A 14,147-nucleotide genomic window follows, 5' to 3' on the forward strand; every position below is an offset into this window, starting at 1 on the left:
TAACTGATGATTCATATATCTCAGCCAGGTGCCTAGAATTTCTTCTCTAGCTTCCCAATATCCATAGATATATCTGATCAGGCCCGGGTGATTTGTCTATCTTCATACACCTTGGGACATTCAGCACCACCTTGACCGTCCCAAGCTCTGCAGTCTCCATGTCTTTCTCCATGGTAAAAGCAGGAGAAATACTCTTGAGGACCCTGCACAACTCCTGCAGCTCACTGCTGTGGTTTCCAAGGGTCCAATCCTATCTTTAGTTATCCTCTTTCCTAAACGTTCTTTTAAAATCTCTTTGGATTTTCCATAATATTATCTGCCAGAGTTATCTCCTGCTAGAGTTATCCCCTTTGTATGCTCCTCAGTTCCCAAAGCTCCTCCAGGGATACACTTGGGCCCAACTGCCTGCACCTGCCCCATGCCTCATTTCATAACCAGACGCTCAATTTCTATTGTCATGCAAGCTTTCTTACACCCACCTGACTTGCCCCTCACTCTGACAGGAACATGCCCTGAACTCTAGTCATTACATTTCTTAAAGTATGACACTTTCCAGACGTTTCTATACTTGAATACAACCCACTTCAACTTAAACGAGTCCTGTCCAATATGAAAGTTGCCCCAATTCAGAATTTTATCTCGCAGGCACGCCCTGTCCTTAGCCATAGCTATCTTAAAGTTTAAAAAAGTAGTCACTGGTGCACAAAGGCTAAGCCACAACCACTTCAGTCCCTTGCCCTTCCTAATTTGCTAAGAGTAGATCAACTGCGGAGGTTGAGGTCCCGACCACGGGGGAAAATGGAGGAGGACTGGCCAATTTCTGTGCCTTCCACCACAGTGATGAATGCTGTGGTGGATGTTTGTGTAAAATTTTTAGTGTGGTTGTGTGTTCTTTATTATTGTACCGCTGCTGACAAATTCATTTCACTTGCACTTTATGTGCAATGTGATGAATAAAACTGATTGATTGATTGATTGATTGACCTTTGCTGTCTTCCATGTAGAGCCCTCTACATATTACCCGAGAAAACTTTCCTGAACATATTTGACAAATCCCATCCCAACCAAGTATTTTGCACTGCGATAGTCTCAGTCTATGTTAGGGAATTTAGAATCCCCTACTATGACAACCCTATTATTCCTGCCGCTGCATGCAATCTCCTGGCATATTTGCTCTTCTAATTCCCATTGACAATATAATTAAAATATGCAACCTTCAATCTCCTGAAATACGCACAAAGCCACCAAATCACAATTTCTCCTGCGCCATTTTTCTTGCTCTCTCCATATCTTCAAATTCACCATAAAAATATTATGATTAATATTGGCCCAAAAGTTAGGCACCAATTCTACCCTCCATCGCCAACCCCCCCACCCCCCCCAAATAATTCTCTAGCCGCACTCCACCATTTCCTAAACCAAATCTATTCCATTCCCATAGAGCTACTTTGCAGAAAGAGGCAGTCTTGAATATCGACTTTGAAGGCTTTGCATTTGATTTCTGATGCACGAGGTCCGAAGATGTGCACAAAGAAAGCAACTATGTACAAGTGATAATATTGGCCAAATAAATATGTCACAAAATGGAGAATCTCTACATTTGCAAAGCCTGCTTGTCCTCCTTCTGTGAAAGGTTGCAGGGCCACGAGTCATGGCTCCAAGGTGTCGGGACCCTGGGAGGAAGTTGAGGATAATGTGAGGTCCAGATGTCCTCCCTATTGTTAATATATATAAGGGTTTTGCAGAGAGAGCTGAGCAGGATTGCAAATGCAAGATTAGGATTGGTTATAGAATGGGGTGTTATAAAGTATTCTTAATTACGTTGCAGTGTTTGTGCTGTTGTCCTGTGATTGGTTAAAGTATGGAGCTATGTTCAAATTGTTTATACTACCTGGGGAAATGTTTCTTCATTTTGGTAAACTGTCTTCCAACTAGAACCTTCTGTGGAAACAATGTAATGAGGTACTTTGTGATTGGGTTAGGGAACTGCCAATAAATGTATTGTATGATCTATATTTGTGATTGGCTTGTAGGGGTTGCCCCCCCCCCCCCAACAATATAGTTTCGCGCCACGGGTCCAATACCCTGTAAAAGAGGGACACCACATAGATCGGAGACAATCTTCTGGGAGTGCACTTGGGACTGTGTGACTGTCTGGAGGTGTCTATTCATACGAGGATGAAGGGCTTGGACGAATAGAGACAAGGATCGGACCTACGGTTGGTTAGGTATCGTATAGGAAGTTTGTTTGTGTTAGTGAGAATAAAGAATTAGTTGATCCAGTGCTTGACTCAGTGTTTTACTGAACTAGACTAAGGGGGTAAGCTGTAGGAGCATAATTACACAAGCTAAGCCAGACCTTTAACTCTCGGGAATTTATTTGATTCAGGTTAAACACGGTACAAAGATCAAGTAAGCAGAGCTCGCAGTTGTCAGCTTCAGATAAACTAAATGTTCCTTCAAAGTATGCAAGTTGCTCCACAAACCCCTTGGTCACCCTGCTCAGTTTAATCACAATTAGTCCAAGATGAATCAAGAATTTCTATTGAAATGTAGGAAGGGGTCAAACCAAACTCGTCGTCTAATTCAAAAACTGTCACCATCGCTTGGGTCCAATTCTGGTGCAATTTTCGTGTGTAGCTACGCATTACAGAACACTATTTGAAATATGGCATTTGTTGTGAACTGTAGACAAAAGGCTGCTATGGTACAATTCTCGACAGATAGGAAAAACCCATGCATTAATCCTCAACAAAATATGGACATTGGTAGATTTAATTGTTTTATAGGGAGAAGCTGAACACTAAAAATATGACAGTTAAAAATCACCATCAAGCTAGATGGTAGATGTCTTTTTCCCCATCTAGCTAGAGCAAGCAAAATAAGGCCCAGGGAAAATTGGGCAGTTTCAAAATGGCATTTCTTGCAGCTTCAACTATATTATAAAAATCACTCATCAATCCATCAAGATTCTGCACAGTTAAATATCCAGATAAAATTTTGGAATGAAACTAGTCAGCTACCATATTTATTTAATCCAGCTTCATGTAGCACTTACCCCCAACATGTGTTAAATACCCCCTTTAAGTTGCAACTGTGCAGGGTTATTACATACCTTAACCTTTGTGCCTGATGATGAAGGGGTCCAGGATATCGCCTATTTGGAGACTGGTACAGCTGCGAGAGGATTGCCTGGTTGGTTTTCTGACTTGGATTATTAGCGAATTTGACAGTGATTGGTTCTGTGGCGTTTGGAGGCTTCTGCCCATTTAAACCTTTGATTGCTTCCTCTGCTTCCACTCTTTTGTCAAACCGAATAAAGCCAACGCCCCTGGACACACCTTAAAAACAAAATATACGCCCAGTTACACAACTTACATTTAATTTGACCCTCAATGAACAAGCTGCTATAATTTGATTTTTAAACTACCCATGCATAAAGTACATTGAAAGCAAAAGATAACATATTGGAAACAAACAAAGGGGAATAGAGAAAAATATCTAAAAAGTAGGTATTTCTTTATTCAACTTTAGTAATTTACCCGTTCAGCGAAAGATAAGATGAGATAAATACTTTATTAATCCCCTTATTCAGGGGAAATTCAGATGTCCTTGCAGCACACTAATAAAATTACAACATAGCATTCAAGAAGTTTAACGTTAAAACATAGAACATCCCCCCACAGTGGTTCCCACTGTGGGAAAAGGCACAAAGTCCAGTCCCCATCCTCTTGTCCACCCAGAGTCGGGCCTATTGAGGCCTCCACAGTCGCCGTAACGGGGCCCGATGTTCCCGGCAGTTCTCGCCGGATGATGATACTCCGGCGTCGGAAGAACCCTCAGCGGCTTGGGGTGCCAGGAACGGCCGCCTTCTTACCGGAGACCGCAGCTTCACAAGCCAACAGACCGCGCTGGACGAAGCTTCACACACTGGCGATCTCGGGATGTAAAGTTCAGCGCCGCAGCTGGCCGCTCCACAGAACCGCGGCTCCACGATGTTTTTATCGGCGGTCCCAGCATACTGGAGTTCCAGCGCGGCGACCCAGGCAAGGCATCGCCCGCTCCGCGATAGCGCTCCAGCGCTGCGCCACTGCCAAAGCCGAGGTTCTGGCCAGGTCCCCTCAGGAAACGTCGCTCCAGGACCAGCTGGTAGGCCGTGAGGACAGGTCGAAGGTGCTGCTCGGAGGAAGGCAGCCTCTCCGACCAGGTAGGGACTTGAAAAAGCAGTTTCCCCCTTCCCCCCCCACCACACCCCACATAAAAAGATTAGACCCCCCCCGACTACACACTTTACTAAAAATAATAAAAAAGTGAAAGAAACGGACAGCTGCAGGACTGGCAGCCGTACAGGACAGCGCCCCCACTCCAGAAAAAGGGTACATTTTCAGTCAAAAATGCAATTTCTGCAGAGCCTAACAGATTCTAACTAGACTAGTGCAATTTTGATTACGGTAAAATGCATTGTGATCTATTAATTACTTCTCAAAATCAGAATCTTCTGCTCTCCAATAATATACTGCAGTAGGACAGCGCTCATTACATCTCCCAATCCCCAGACTTGCCTTCACAGTCCAATAACATTGGAAAACACTAAACAATTCGAGATAAATCTTTCTGCATTGCAACACAACTCAATATAATGATTTTATTACTCACAAGAGGTTATTTTCATATTATCTGGGTTGTAATTAGTTTTGGACCCAGAATTACACATTTTATTACTAATGAACATGAAGATATGTTCACATTTCTGGTTAGCTTTACTCTTTTTACTTCATTCACAAGAGATAATTTGCATCTTCTCCCCATTTAATCTGAAACTTTTGATTCAACTGGAGTTAACATACTTTTTAAATAAAATCCACACTTGTTTTTCACTCCCATTTCATCTAATACATCAATGCTAACTATTCTCAACTCAAAGAAGCAGCATTGAGCATGACATGATAATGTTAGTCATTCTAGTACCAGAAGGTGACCATCGCCAACTAGCCAAACCAATCACTTACGTTATATATTTAACACCATCACTATAGTCCCACTTGACCATAACCTCAGCTGGAATAGCTACAAATACAATAGCTACATTCAGAGGCTAGGTATTCCATGATGACTGATGCATAACAGAAAACGAAAGCCTCTCACCGCTTACTAGGTACTTCAGTCATTTGAAGGAACACTCACCAATTGCCTGGATAAGAATGACTCCAGCACAAAGTTGCACAACATTCAAGACGATGCAACCCACTCAAATGGTACACCATCAACCACCCTAGGCATCTATTCCATCCACCACCAGCATACAATGGCTGCAGTCTACATCTACAAAAAGGCATGCAGTTACTCACCCAAGCTACTTTGAGTAGAAAAGGGCTTCAGGTGCACAAAAACAGTGCCATCTGAATGTCCCCCTCCAATTCTGAAATATATTTCTGGTTTCAAATCCTAGCCAACACCACTGTGGGAGTTCCTCACAAGGACAGTAGCACCAGCAGCTCACTACCATCTTCTCGAATTAATTTAGAAATGGGAAAATAAAGTCAGTCTTGCCCAGTTCCCAAATTAAGGAAATACCACTGGCATACCTTCAGATGCCAAGGGTCCAACAACTAGAATCATAACAACCCAAATTAGTTTTACAATTCTACAAATGTAATCTTTAGCAAAGTTGTGGTTACCTGGTTTAATCTCTCCATGCATTTTATTACTTGCATTATGGACACATTTAAATTAGCAAAATCTCCCAAAATGTTTAAAACCATTTTGATATATTACTAGATAACAAAGATAACATGTGTTGTAATTAGATTATTCACTGTATAAAATCTAAACCAGCATGTTAAAATTCACGCCCCACCACCCAGATGATCACCTTCGTGAAGGCCGGAGTGCAGCTGCTAAGAACCACAGTAGCCAGGAATCCGTTAGGAATCCTGGCAACTGCGCAGGACTGGCAGCTTTCCGTAGACCTGGTGAAACAGCCGAAGTTCCCACAGCACATTGCCACGACCACCCTGAGGCCACATATCCTCCTGGTCTCAGAGGCGACCAAAAACATAATCTTCTTGGAACTGACAGTGCCGTGGGAGGACCGTCTGGAGGAGGCCCACGAGAGGAAGATGGCCAAGTATGAAGAGCTGGTCATAGACTGTTGTAAGCAGGGCTGGCCATCGAGGTTGGCTGCAGAGTTTTAGCAGGGCAATCGCTCTACAAAGCCTTGAGTGCACTGGGCATCAACGGAGTGGTGAGGGGAAGGGCCATCAATAACACCACAGAGGCAGCGGAGAAGGCCTGGAGATGGCTCTGGATCAGGAGAGAAGGTCCATGGGGAGGAGCGAATGCCACCTGAACACAAGTCGTGGTCTGATCAACCACGGCTGGGTCGCCTGGGCGAGGGTGTCTGATGTTGAAAGACCTGAAACACCCAATGACCCCAGGTTACATCACTGATGATGTGTTCAGGAGCATATATAGATGTATTTGTATCAATCAACAGATAACAAAGATAACATTTGTTGTAATCAGATTATTCACTGTATAAAATCTAAACCAGCATGTTAAAATTCAAGAAGATAGAACTAAATGGTGTTATCTGAAAATCAAAATGCTGGAAACATACATGTCATGCGTCATCTGTGGAAAGAGAACCCGTTAACAGTTCAAATCAAAGCCCCACAGTTAGACTAGAGACAGGACAGTTTTAAAGTTGAAGAGGTTTGATAGACCAAGGAGAAATCTCTCTGACACAGTAAGATCACGTGGGCATTATTGTAAAGATCATCTTGACACTGCATTAATGGGAACAGTTAGGAAGATTAAGTGAAGAAAATCTATGTAATGAGGAAAGTTCCAATGAGATCCCATACGAGAGAAAATATAAGTTGTGAACATTTTTGTGGACATGGCCAGCAGATCAGTTTGGCTAAATGGAGGAGAAAACCCCCCAAAACACTACTGGATAACTGGCTGCAGAATTGACAAGTTCTGATACAAAGTGCGTTACCTGATGTGATAGAACTAAATATTAAATCAGAAAGTCAACAAAGCTTAATCGGGACAGTAAACTGGACTGGTCCTGGAACACTGAGGCACTGTATAAGAAGAGACAGAGCAGTCTGTACTATGAGGCTCCGCTCTTTCAAGGTCTGCAGTAAGATGTTGCAGACATTATATCAATCGGTGGTGGCGATTGCCATCTTCTACACTATCATGGGCTGGGGAAGCAGGGCGAAAGCCACAGACGCCAACAGAATCACAAGCTCATCAGGGAGGCTGGCTCCATCCTGGGAGTGGATTCATTGGAGTTGGACTTGGAGGGGACGATGCTCCTCAAACTGTGGAGCGTCTGGGACAATACAGCTCACCCCCTCCATGACACATTGGTCAACCTAGAATAGAATAGAATAGAATAGTTTCTTTATTGTCATTGTAACATGGGCCATGTACAACGAAATTTAAAATGTCAGCCAGTCAGTCACATTCAAACATTTCTAAAGCTAACGCACCACGAAAATAATAAAGATAAGCACAGGACAAAGCCGCATTTTCTCCCGTCTAGAGCTATTCAAACTACAACACCTCCTCCTTTTTCCCCCGTGGCTGTAGACTACAACTCTCCCCCTTCGGTCGTGGCTGTAGACCCCCCCCCCCCCCCCCCCCCCCCCCCCCCCCCCCCCCCCCCCCCCCCCCCCCCCCATCTTTGCACATGCCCAATCCTGGACTTTCCACTCATCACTTTAATTTCATGTTTTATCTATCTTGTTGTGTTTTATGGCTTGGCAGACCAATTTCACTCCTGGGATAAATAAAGTTCTATTGTATCGTATGTTGGAGTTCACCCAATCATTGGTACATTGGAGAAACAAAATACAGATTGAATAGCTGTTTTAGGGGAGCACGTACAGAGGGCAATTTGGAGCTGCCTGCTGATGGTCACTGTAAATTGCCCATCCCATTCTGATCTGGCCGAGGTTTGCAGCACTGTTTTATCAAGCCCCACTTAAATCAGAGGAGCACATCAACTTCTTTCCAAGGATGGCTGTCTGGAGTTCAGATGATTCTAGAGTTTGACAGTACTGACTTTAATTGTATGTCAAAAATATATACATGCTGGAAATCTGAAATAAAATAGAAAATACTGGGATGCTCAGAGGTATTTGCAGAGAGAAATAGTTCACGTTTCATGTGAGATTTTATTAGAACCAACAGGTGAAATGTCAAATATTGCACCTCCAGTTTCCAAGAACTGGACTTTGAAAAATCTTAATTTACTACTCAAATTGCATACAATCTAATTATCCAAAGTATGTGGGTATCTGTTACCATGTCAAGATCAACCATCAGTACCCTGTCAATTTGTTCTGATAAAATATACACTTTGCTACATCGATGATCATATGCTATGAAATAGCAAAACAGACAAAGACTGCAGATGCTGGAAGCTTGAGCAAACAGAAACAAACTGCTGGAGGAACTCAGGGGGTCAGGCAGCATTCTTGGAGGAAAATGGACAGGCATTTTGGATCATTCTTCAGGATGCTGGAGTAGAGGGGAGATATTTGAAAATGCTGATAAGTGATGTGGATTCAGTAAAGAAGGGGTTGATTGTACCAATGATTGGGTGAGACTCCAACATACGATACAATAGAACTTTATTTATCCCAGGAGTGAGAATGGGGGACCCAGAGCGGGAACAGATGGGTGACGAGTAAATAAATGGGAAATAGTACTGGGTAAACGGCACAGAGGGGGATAGAGAGGGGTGGGATGTTCCCTTCCTCCTCATTGACGTAGCACCTTCTTGCACAGCTTTTTTTCTACTCGCCCTGCTTTCACTACTCAGTTGCTTTCCACTCCTCCACCAAATCATACCTACCTTATACCATTCCATGTCCCCCATGCTTTCTTCTATCCCATCTGCCCACCATCCATCCTACTGGGCATACATTTCACTCCCCATTTCTGTTCTTAACAGATGTTATAATTTGCACACTTTTACCTACTCCAGTTATCACCTTATTATGCCTTATTACTAACTCTCCCTTCTTCCCACCACACATATCTGCTAATCAACCCCTCCTTGCCTGGACACCCCTATTACTGGTTAGCTCTTGCCCCAACCTTCCCTTTCTACCAGATATCTCCCTTCTACTCCATCAGTATGAAAGCACGTTACAACCTAAAATACAGTTAATCAGTTCCCTGCACAGACACTGCCTGACCCGCCACGTTCCTCCAGCAGTTTGTTTCTGGCTCATGAAATAGTAATTACTGATCTACAGCCAGCATCATGAAACAAATTGACAAGGAGATGGATGAGGAAGAAGATAATTATCTGGTCATCATTATGAAACAAGTTTCAAAATAAATCCTATCTTATACTGGAATATCCTATATTAAATTGTCTCAATCTTGTTACTAACAAGCTGAAGTATTAGCTCAACGATGAACCATTTTGTACATTGAAGGATTAATTGGCACACACCAAGCGACTTTAAATTATGGAGAACCAACACAGCACAAGAAACAACATAGGAGCAAGATAAAATAAAATTATCAAAGCCAGTACTTGTAAACTATTCTCGTGTGGCGTCCAGCCACTAAAGAAAACCAATTTGCACAAAGCTGGGAAATTAAACTGCTGAGAATGCCAGGTTCTGCTGCAGATCAAGGACCTTGCACAGGATTGTTGATAACCTTGTTTTATCCACATCCAAATATTTTGGAGAGCAGGGAAACAGCTCAAAACTTCCAACTCAATTATGAAATCATAAACTGCTTGCCACTTTTGTTTCCTCTTCCAACCCTGCCTCCCTAAAAGGAAAAAAACGCATACAATAGTCACCAAATTAGCAACTACCCATCCTTTAGTTCTATTTATGAACCTCTGCAGGTAATGATGACATGCCTCCATCCTTGGCAACATGTTCTAAATGAAAGCTATTTCTCATGCCTAGTCTCATCCACATACTCACACCCTCTAAAGGCAAAGCCTAACCACATGACACTGTTAAGTCATTCATTGCCTATTCTAGCTCAATATAACATGTTCTTTCCACTGGAATCTAGAAATTTTTAAAAAATCCCAAATTCCTTCCCTCCATCTTATCAGGTTATCAACCTCTCCCTGCCCAGCCCCACCTTTCACTTTTTCATTTTAAAGTCCATGTTACTGAGAGAATCTTTCTGTGCAACATTCATATTTTATCAATAAAACCCAGCTTCAATATTACCTCTAGCTACAAAATGACCTTCCATCACCCATTGTTTGTTTTTTCAAATGTTCAATTTTTCTGTCAAAATTCCACTTTGGTGACCACACATATGGGAAGGGTGTCCATATCGTTGGGAGCTTTGGTTTAACTAGCTATGGAGCATTGGAGATGTTAATAATGTCATGGATAGTACATTTAGTGAGTTGGTAACACTGTAGTTGCAAAAGGAAAGGATGTGACGACATGAGAGTGGCAGTACGTGGAGGAGGCTAGCGCAGGAGACTCCTGTGGTTATTGGTGGGAAGGTGACAGCTTTGGATGAAAGCAGCAGTAGCTGCTTCTGAGTTTGTACAGCAAAGCGAGTTCTGATATACAGCCAGGGAAGTAAAGTCACAGTGGGAAAAGTCAGAGAGCAGTAGTGATGGGGAATAAACTTGAGGGGAATAGACATGCACTTGTGGTCAAGGGCAGGACTCCAGAATGGTCTATTGCCTCCCAAGAGCAGGGTCAGAGACGCTTGGGTTCAGAACAATCTGATGGAGGGAGAACAGCCAGAGGTCATAGTAAATGTTAGTAGTCACAAATTTGGTAGAAAGGGGGAAATAATCCTGCACAGTGAATTGAGGGAGTTAGGCAGAAGATTATTAAAATCTGAGGTATTATTTCAGATTTCCTGCATCAACAATTTTTTTTCCCATCCTAGAGATTCTAGGAGATGAACATTGATCTATTAAGTTCAATTATCTCTGACATTTTCCAAAATGGCTATTCTACCTGTACAAGGTAATGGTCATGTCCTCTGTACGATGCATTTAAAATCTAGGCTATCCTTGGCTAAAGCTTCACAGAATTCATGCATCAGATAACTTTCACCTCAACCCAGAGCTCTCTCCTTCCCTGCTGCCCATTCACTGAACTCTGTTCTCTGTCAAGTATGTACCATGTGCTGAATGGTCTTAAAACGTATGTAAACTACACTGATACTAAGGATCAAAACAGATGAGTGAAGCCGATATAGATCGAGGAACATGAAACAACCAAATTCCTGCCACAACTGGTTTACGCTGCTACCTCACAACACCAGAGAACAGAATTCAATACTGACTTTGGGTGGAGTTTGCACATTCTCCCTTTGACCACTTGGATTTCCTCCCAAATCCCCAAGACATGTGGGTTTGCAAGTTAATTGGCCTCAGTAAATTACCCAATATGTAAGTTGTGGATGCCTCAGTGGGATAACATAGCATAAGAGTCAACAAATGATCAATGGTCACATGGACTCTGTGGACTGAAGGACGAAGTTCCACAAAGAAAGAGGGAATGACCCAGGTGTAAATGGACCTTGATTATGTTGGCTGCTTTCCTAAGGCAGTGTGAAGTGTAGATGGAGCCGATCGGGGGGGATATATGTGAGATGAACTGGACAGCATCCACTATTTTCTGCAATTCCTTGTGGTCTTGGGCAAAGCAGTTGCCAAACCTAGCTGTGATGCATTCCTCAATGTAGATGTAGATGTTGGCAAAAGTTGTTGGAGACATGAACTTCCTTCGTCTTCTTGGCCGTAGCTTCAATGTAGTTGGCTCATGTCAAATTGTTAGTGATATTCACGCCTTGGAACTGGAAGGTCTCTACTATCTCCACATTTTCATCAATTATGCTGATTGGAACGTGCATCATGTTTCCCCGAAGTCAATAACTTACTCCATCTTGCTGACATCGTGGGAGAAGTTGTCTTGACACTGCTACTAAATTCTCCACCTCCTTCCTGTACTCCGTCCCATCATTGTTCAATATCAAGCCCGCCACAACAGCGTTATCTGCAAATTTGCAAATAGAGCAGATTTTGGCTGCGTTGTCATAAATCTATAGGGGGTGAAGTAAAGGTCTGAGAACGCAACCTTGCTATGTACTGGCGTTGAGAATTATCGTGGAGGATTTTTTTTGTTGCTTATCGTCACTGATTATTGTATATGGGTCAGGAAGTCAAGGATCAGGTGTCAAAGAGCGCCGACAACTGCTAGATCCAGTAGTTTAGAGATGGGTTTGGTTGGGATTATGGTGTTGAAGGCAGAGCTGGTGGCCATTAAATAGAAGTCTAATATGGGTGTCCTTGTTATCCAAGTGCCACTATAGACGGCGATGTGGGTGCAATGTCAACAATAGTGATTAGCCAGCCGCTGCAATCTAATCTCTATCCATTACTGTTTTATATAGCTCTATTGCTACTAAACTGCATGCTCACCTAGAACATTTTGTATGTTCCCTATAGGAACAATGCAACAACTAACCAAACATTGGAAAAACACCTTCCTAACGCATTAAGCCAAGAAAATCAGAAGCCTTGCAAAATCTTACAGGCCATACCGAATTACTCGGAAGCACCAAGCACTATCAGTGGTTTGAGACCATGGCTCAGGGTCTCAAAAATAAAGGCAAAGTTGAATGCTGCCAAATTGGTTTTGCCATAAAGAAATGCATAATTTATTCTTCTAATGGCAAATTATCCACATAGATTCAAACAAATTATAAAAGGAATAACACATTCAAGGTTCAATTGTTCTCTTCCAAGAACAATGCCTTCCAAGGAACAGGCAGACACGGGTCAATATTTACCCATGAACAAAACCGTGTACAAGCAAACGTATCAGTAGAAGAACGGATCAATTATACAGGAGAACCATTTTATGACCAAGAGTTGCTTTTCCCAAGAAATGCTTAATCCATGAAATCCAAAGTTTGTCCTCCAATTCTATTCTGGATTTCATTTACTTGCATCACACATTAAAAGGTGATAACAAGTAATCCTTACAGCTCCATTTTCTTGTGAAAATAATAATGCAACTCTCTTCTGTGGCTAACATCTTGTTGAGCACCTGAAAACCTTAATTGCAGGTAAGTAAGTAAATTGGCCAAGTATTCACATACAAGGAATTTGCCTTGGTGCTCCGCGCACAAGTAACAACATGACATAGTGACAGTTCCGAATGACTCAGAAAACACACAACATTAATAATAATAAAACATTAATGATAAAACACCATTGATCAAGCATGTGAACCAACAAAATACCAGATCAAAGGGAGGCTACAGATTTTTGGTTGTTCAGTAAAGCAACTACTCGTGGATAAAAACTGCTTTTATGTCTGGCTGTAGCAGCTTTGACAGTCCAGAGTCGCCTTCCAGAGGGAAGTGATTCAAAGAGTTTGTGGCATGGGTGAGAGGGGTCAGAGATGATCTTCCCCACTCGCTTCCTGGCCTTTGCAGTGTACAGTTCATCAATGGAGGGAAGGTTGCAGCCAATAACCTTCTCAGCTGATCGGATAATTCGCTGCAGTCTCCAGGTGTCGTGCTTGTTGGCAGAGCCAAACCAGACCATCACGGAGAAGGTGAGAACAGACCATACGATGGCCTTATAGAATTGGACCATCATTGCCTGTGGCAGATTGTTCTTCCTCAGCTGTCATAGGATGTACATCCTCTGTTGTGCCTTTTTGACTATGGAGCCAATGGTAGCCACCCACTTAAGGTCCTTGGAGATGATGGTTCCCAGGAACTTAAAACACTCCACAGATGTGACTGTGGTGTTGTTGATGGTAAGTGGGGTGAGGGGAGGGGGAACTCTCCTAAAGTCTACAATCAATTCCACTGTCTTAAGAGCATTGAGCTCTAGGTTGTTGCGATGGCATCAGGACGCCAGCTGTGACACTTCCTGTCTGTAGGCAGATTCCTCCCAATCCTGGATCAGTCCAATCAGGGTTGTGTCGTCCACAAACTTGAAAAGCTTGACAGAGGTGTCTGTGGAGGTGCAGTCATTGGTGTAGAGAGAGTAGAGGAGAGGAGAGAGTACGCAGCCATGCGGTGCTCTTATGCTGAGCGTCTGTGGGTCCAAGATGTGCTTTGCCAGCCTCACATGCTGCTTCCTGTCTGTCAGG

At 42.8% G+C, this 14,147-nt stretch overlaps 1 protein-coding gene across 4 annotated transcripts in view; it reads right to left on the reverse strand.

Moving 5' to 3' along the window:
• LOC129695645 (ELAV-like protein 2) overlaps positions 1-14,147 on the reverse strand; it is a 103,751-nt gene that overhangs the window by 20,235 nt on the left and 69,369 nt on the right. For all 4 annotated transcript variants that reach the window (XM_055632786.1, XM_055632785.1, XM_055632784.1 and 1 more), the window contains one exon: positions 3,116-3,341. In XM_055632786.1, the coding sequence (XP_055488761.1) occupies positions 3,116-3,341 (226 nt within the window). The remainder of the gene's footprint in view (positions 1-3,115; positions 3,342-14,147) is intronic.

Source organism: Leucoraja erinacea, chromosome 3 (genome assembly GCF_028641065.1).
Source record: "Leucoraja erinacea ecotype New England chromosome 3, Leri_hhj_1, whole genome shotgun sequence".
In the NCBI taxonomy this organism is placed as follows: domain Eukaryota; kingdom Metazoa; phylum Chordata; class Chondrichthyes; order Rajiformes; family Rajidae; genus Leucoraja; species Leucoraja erinaceus.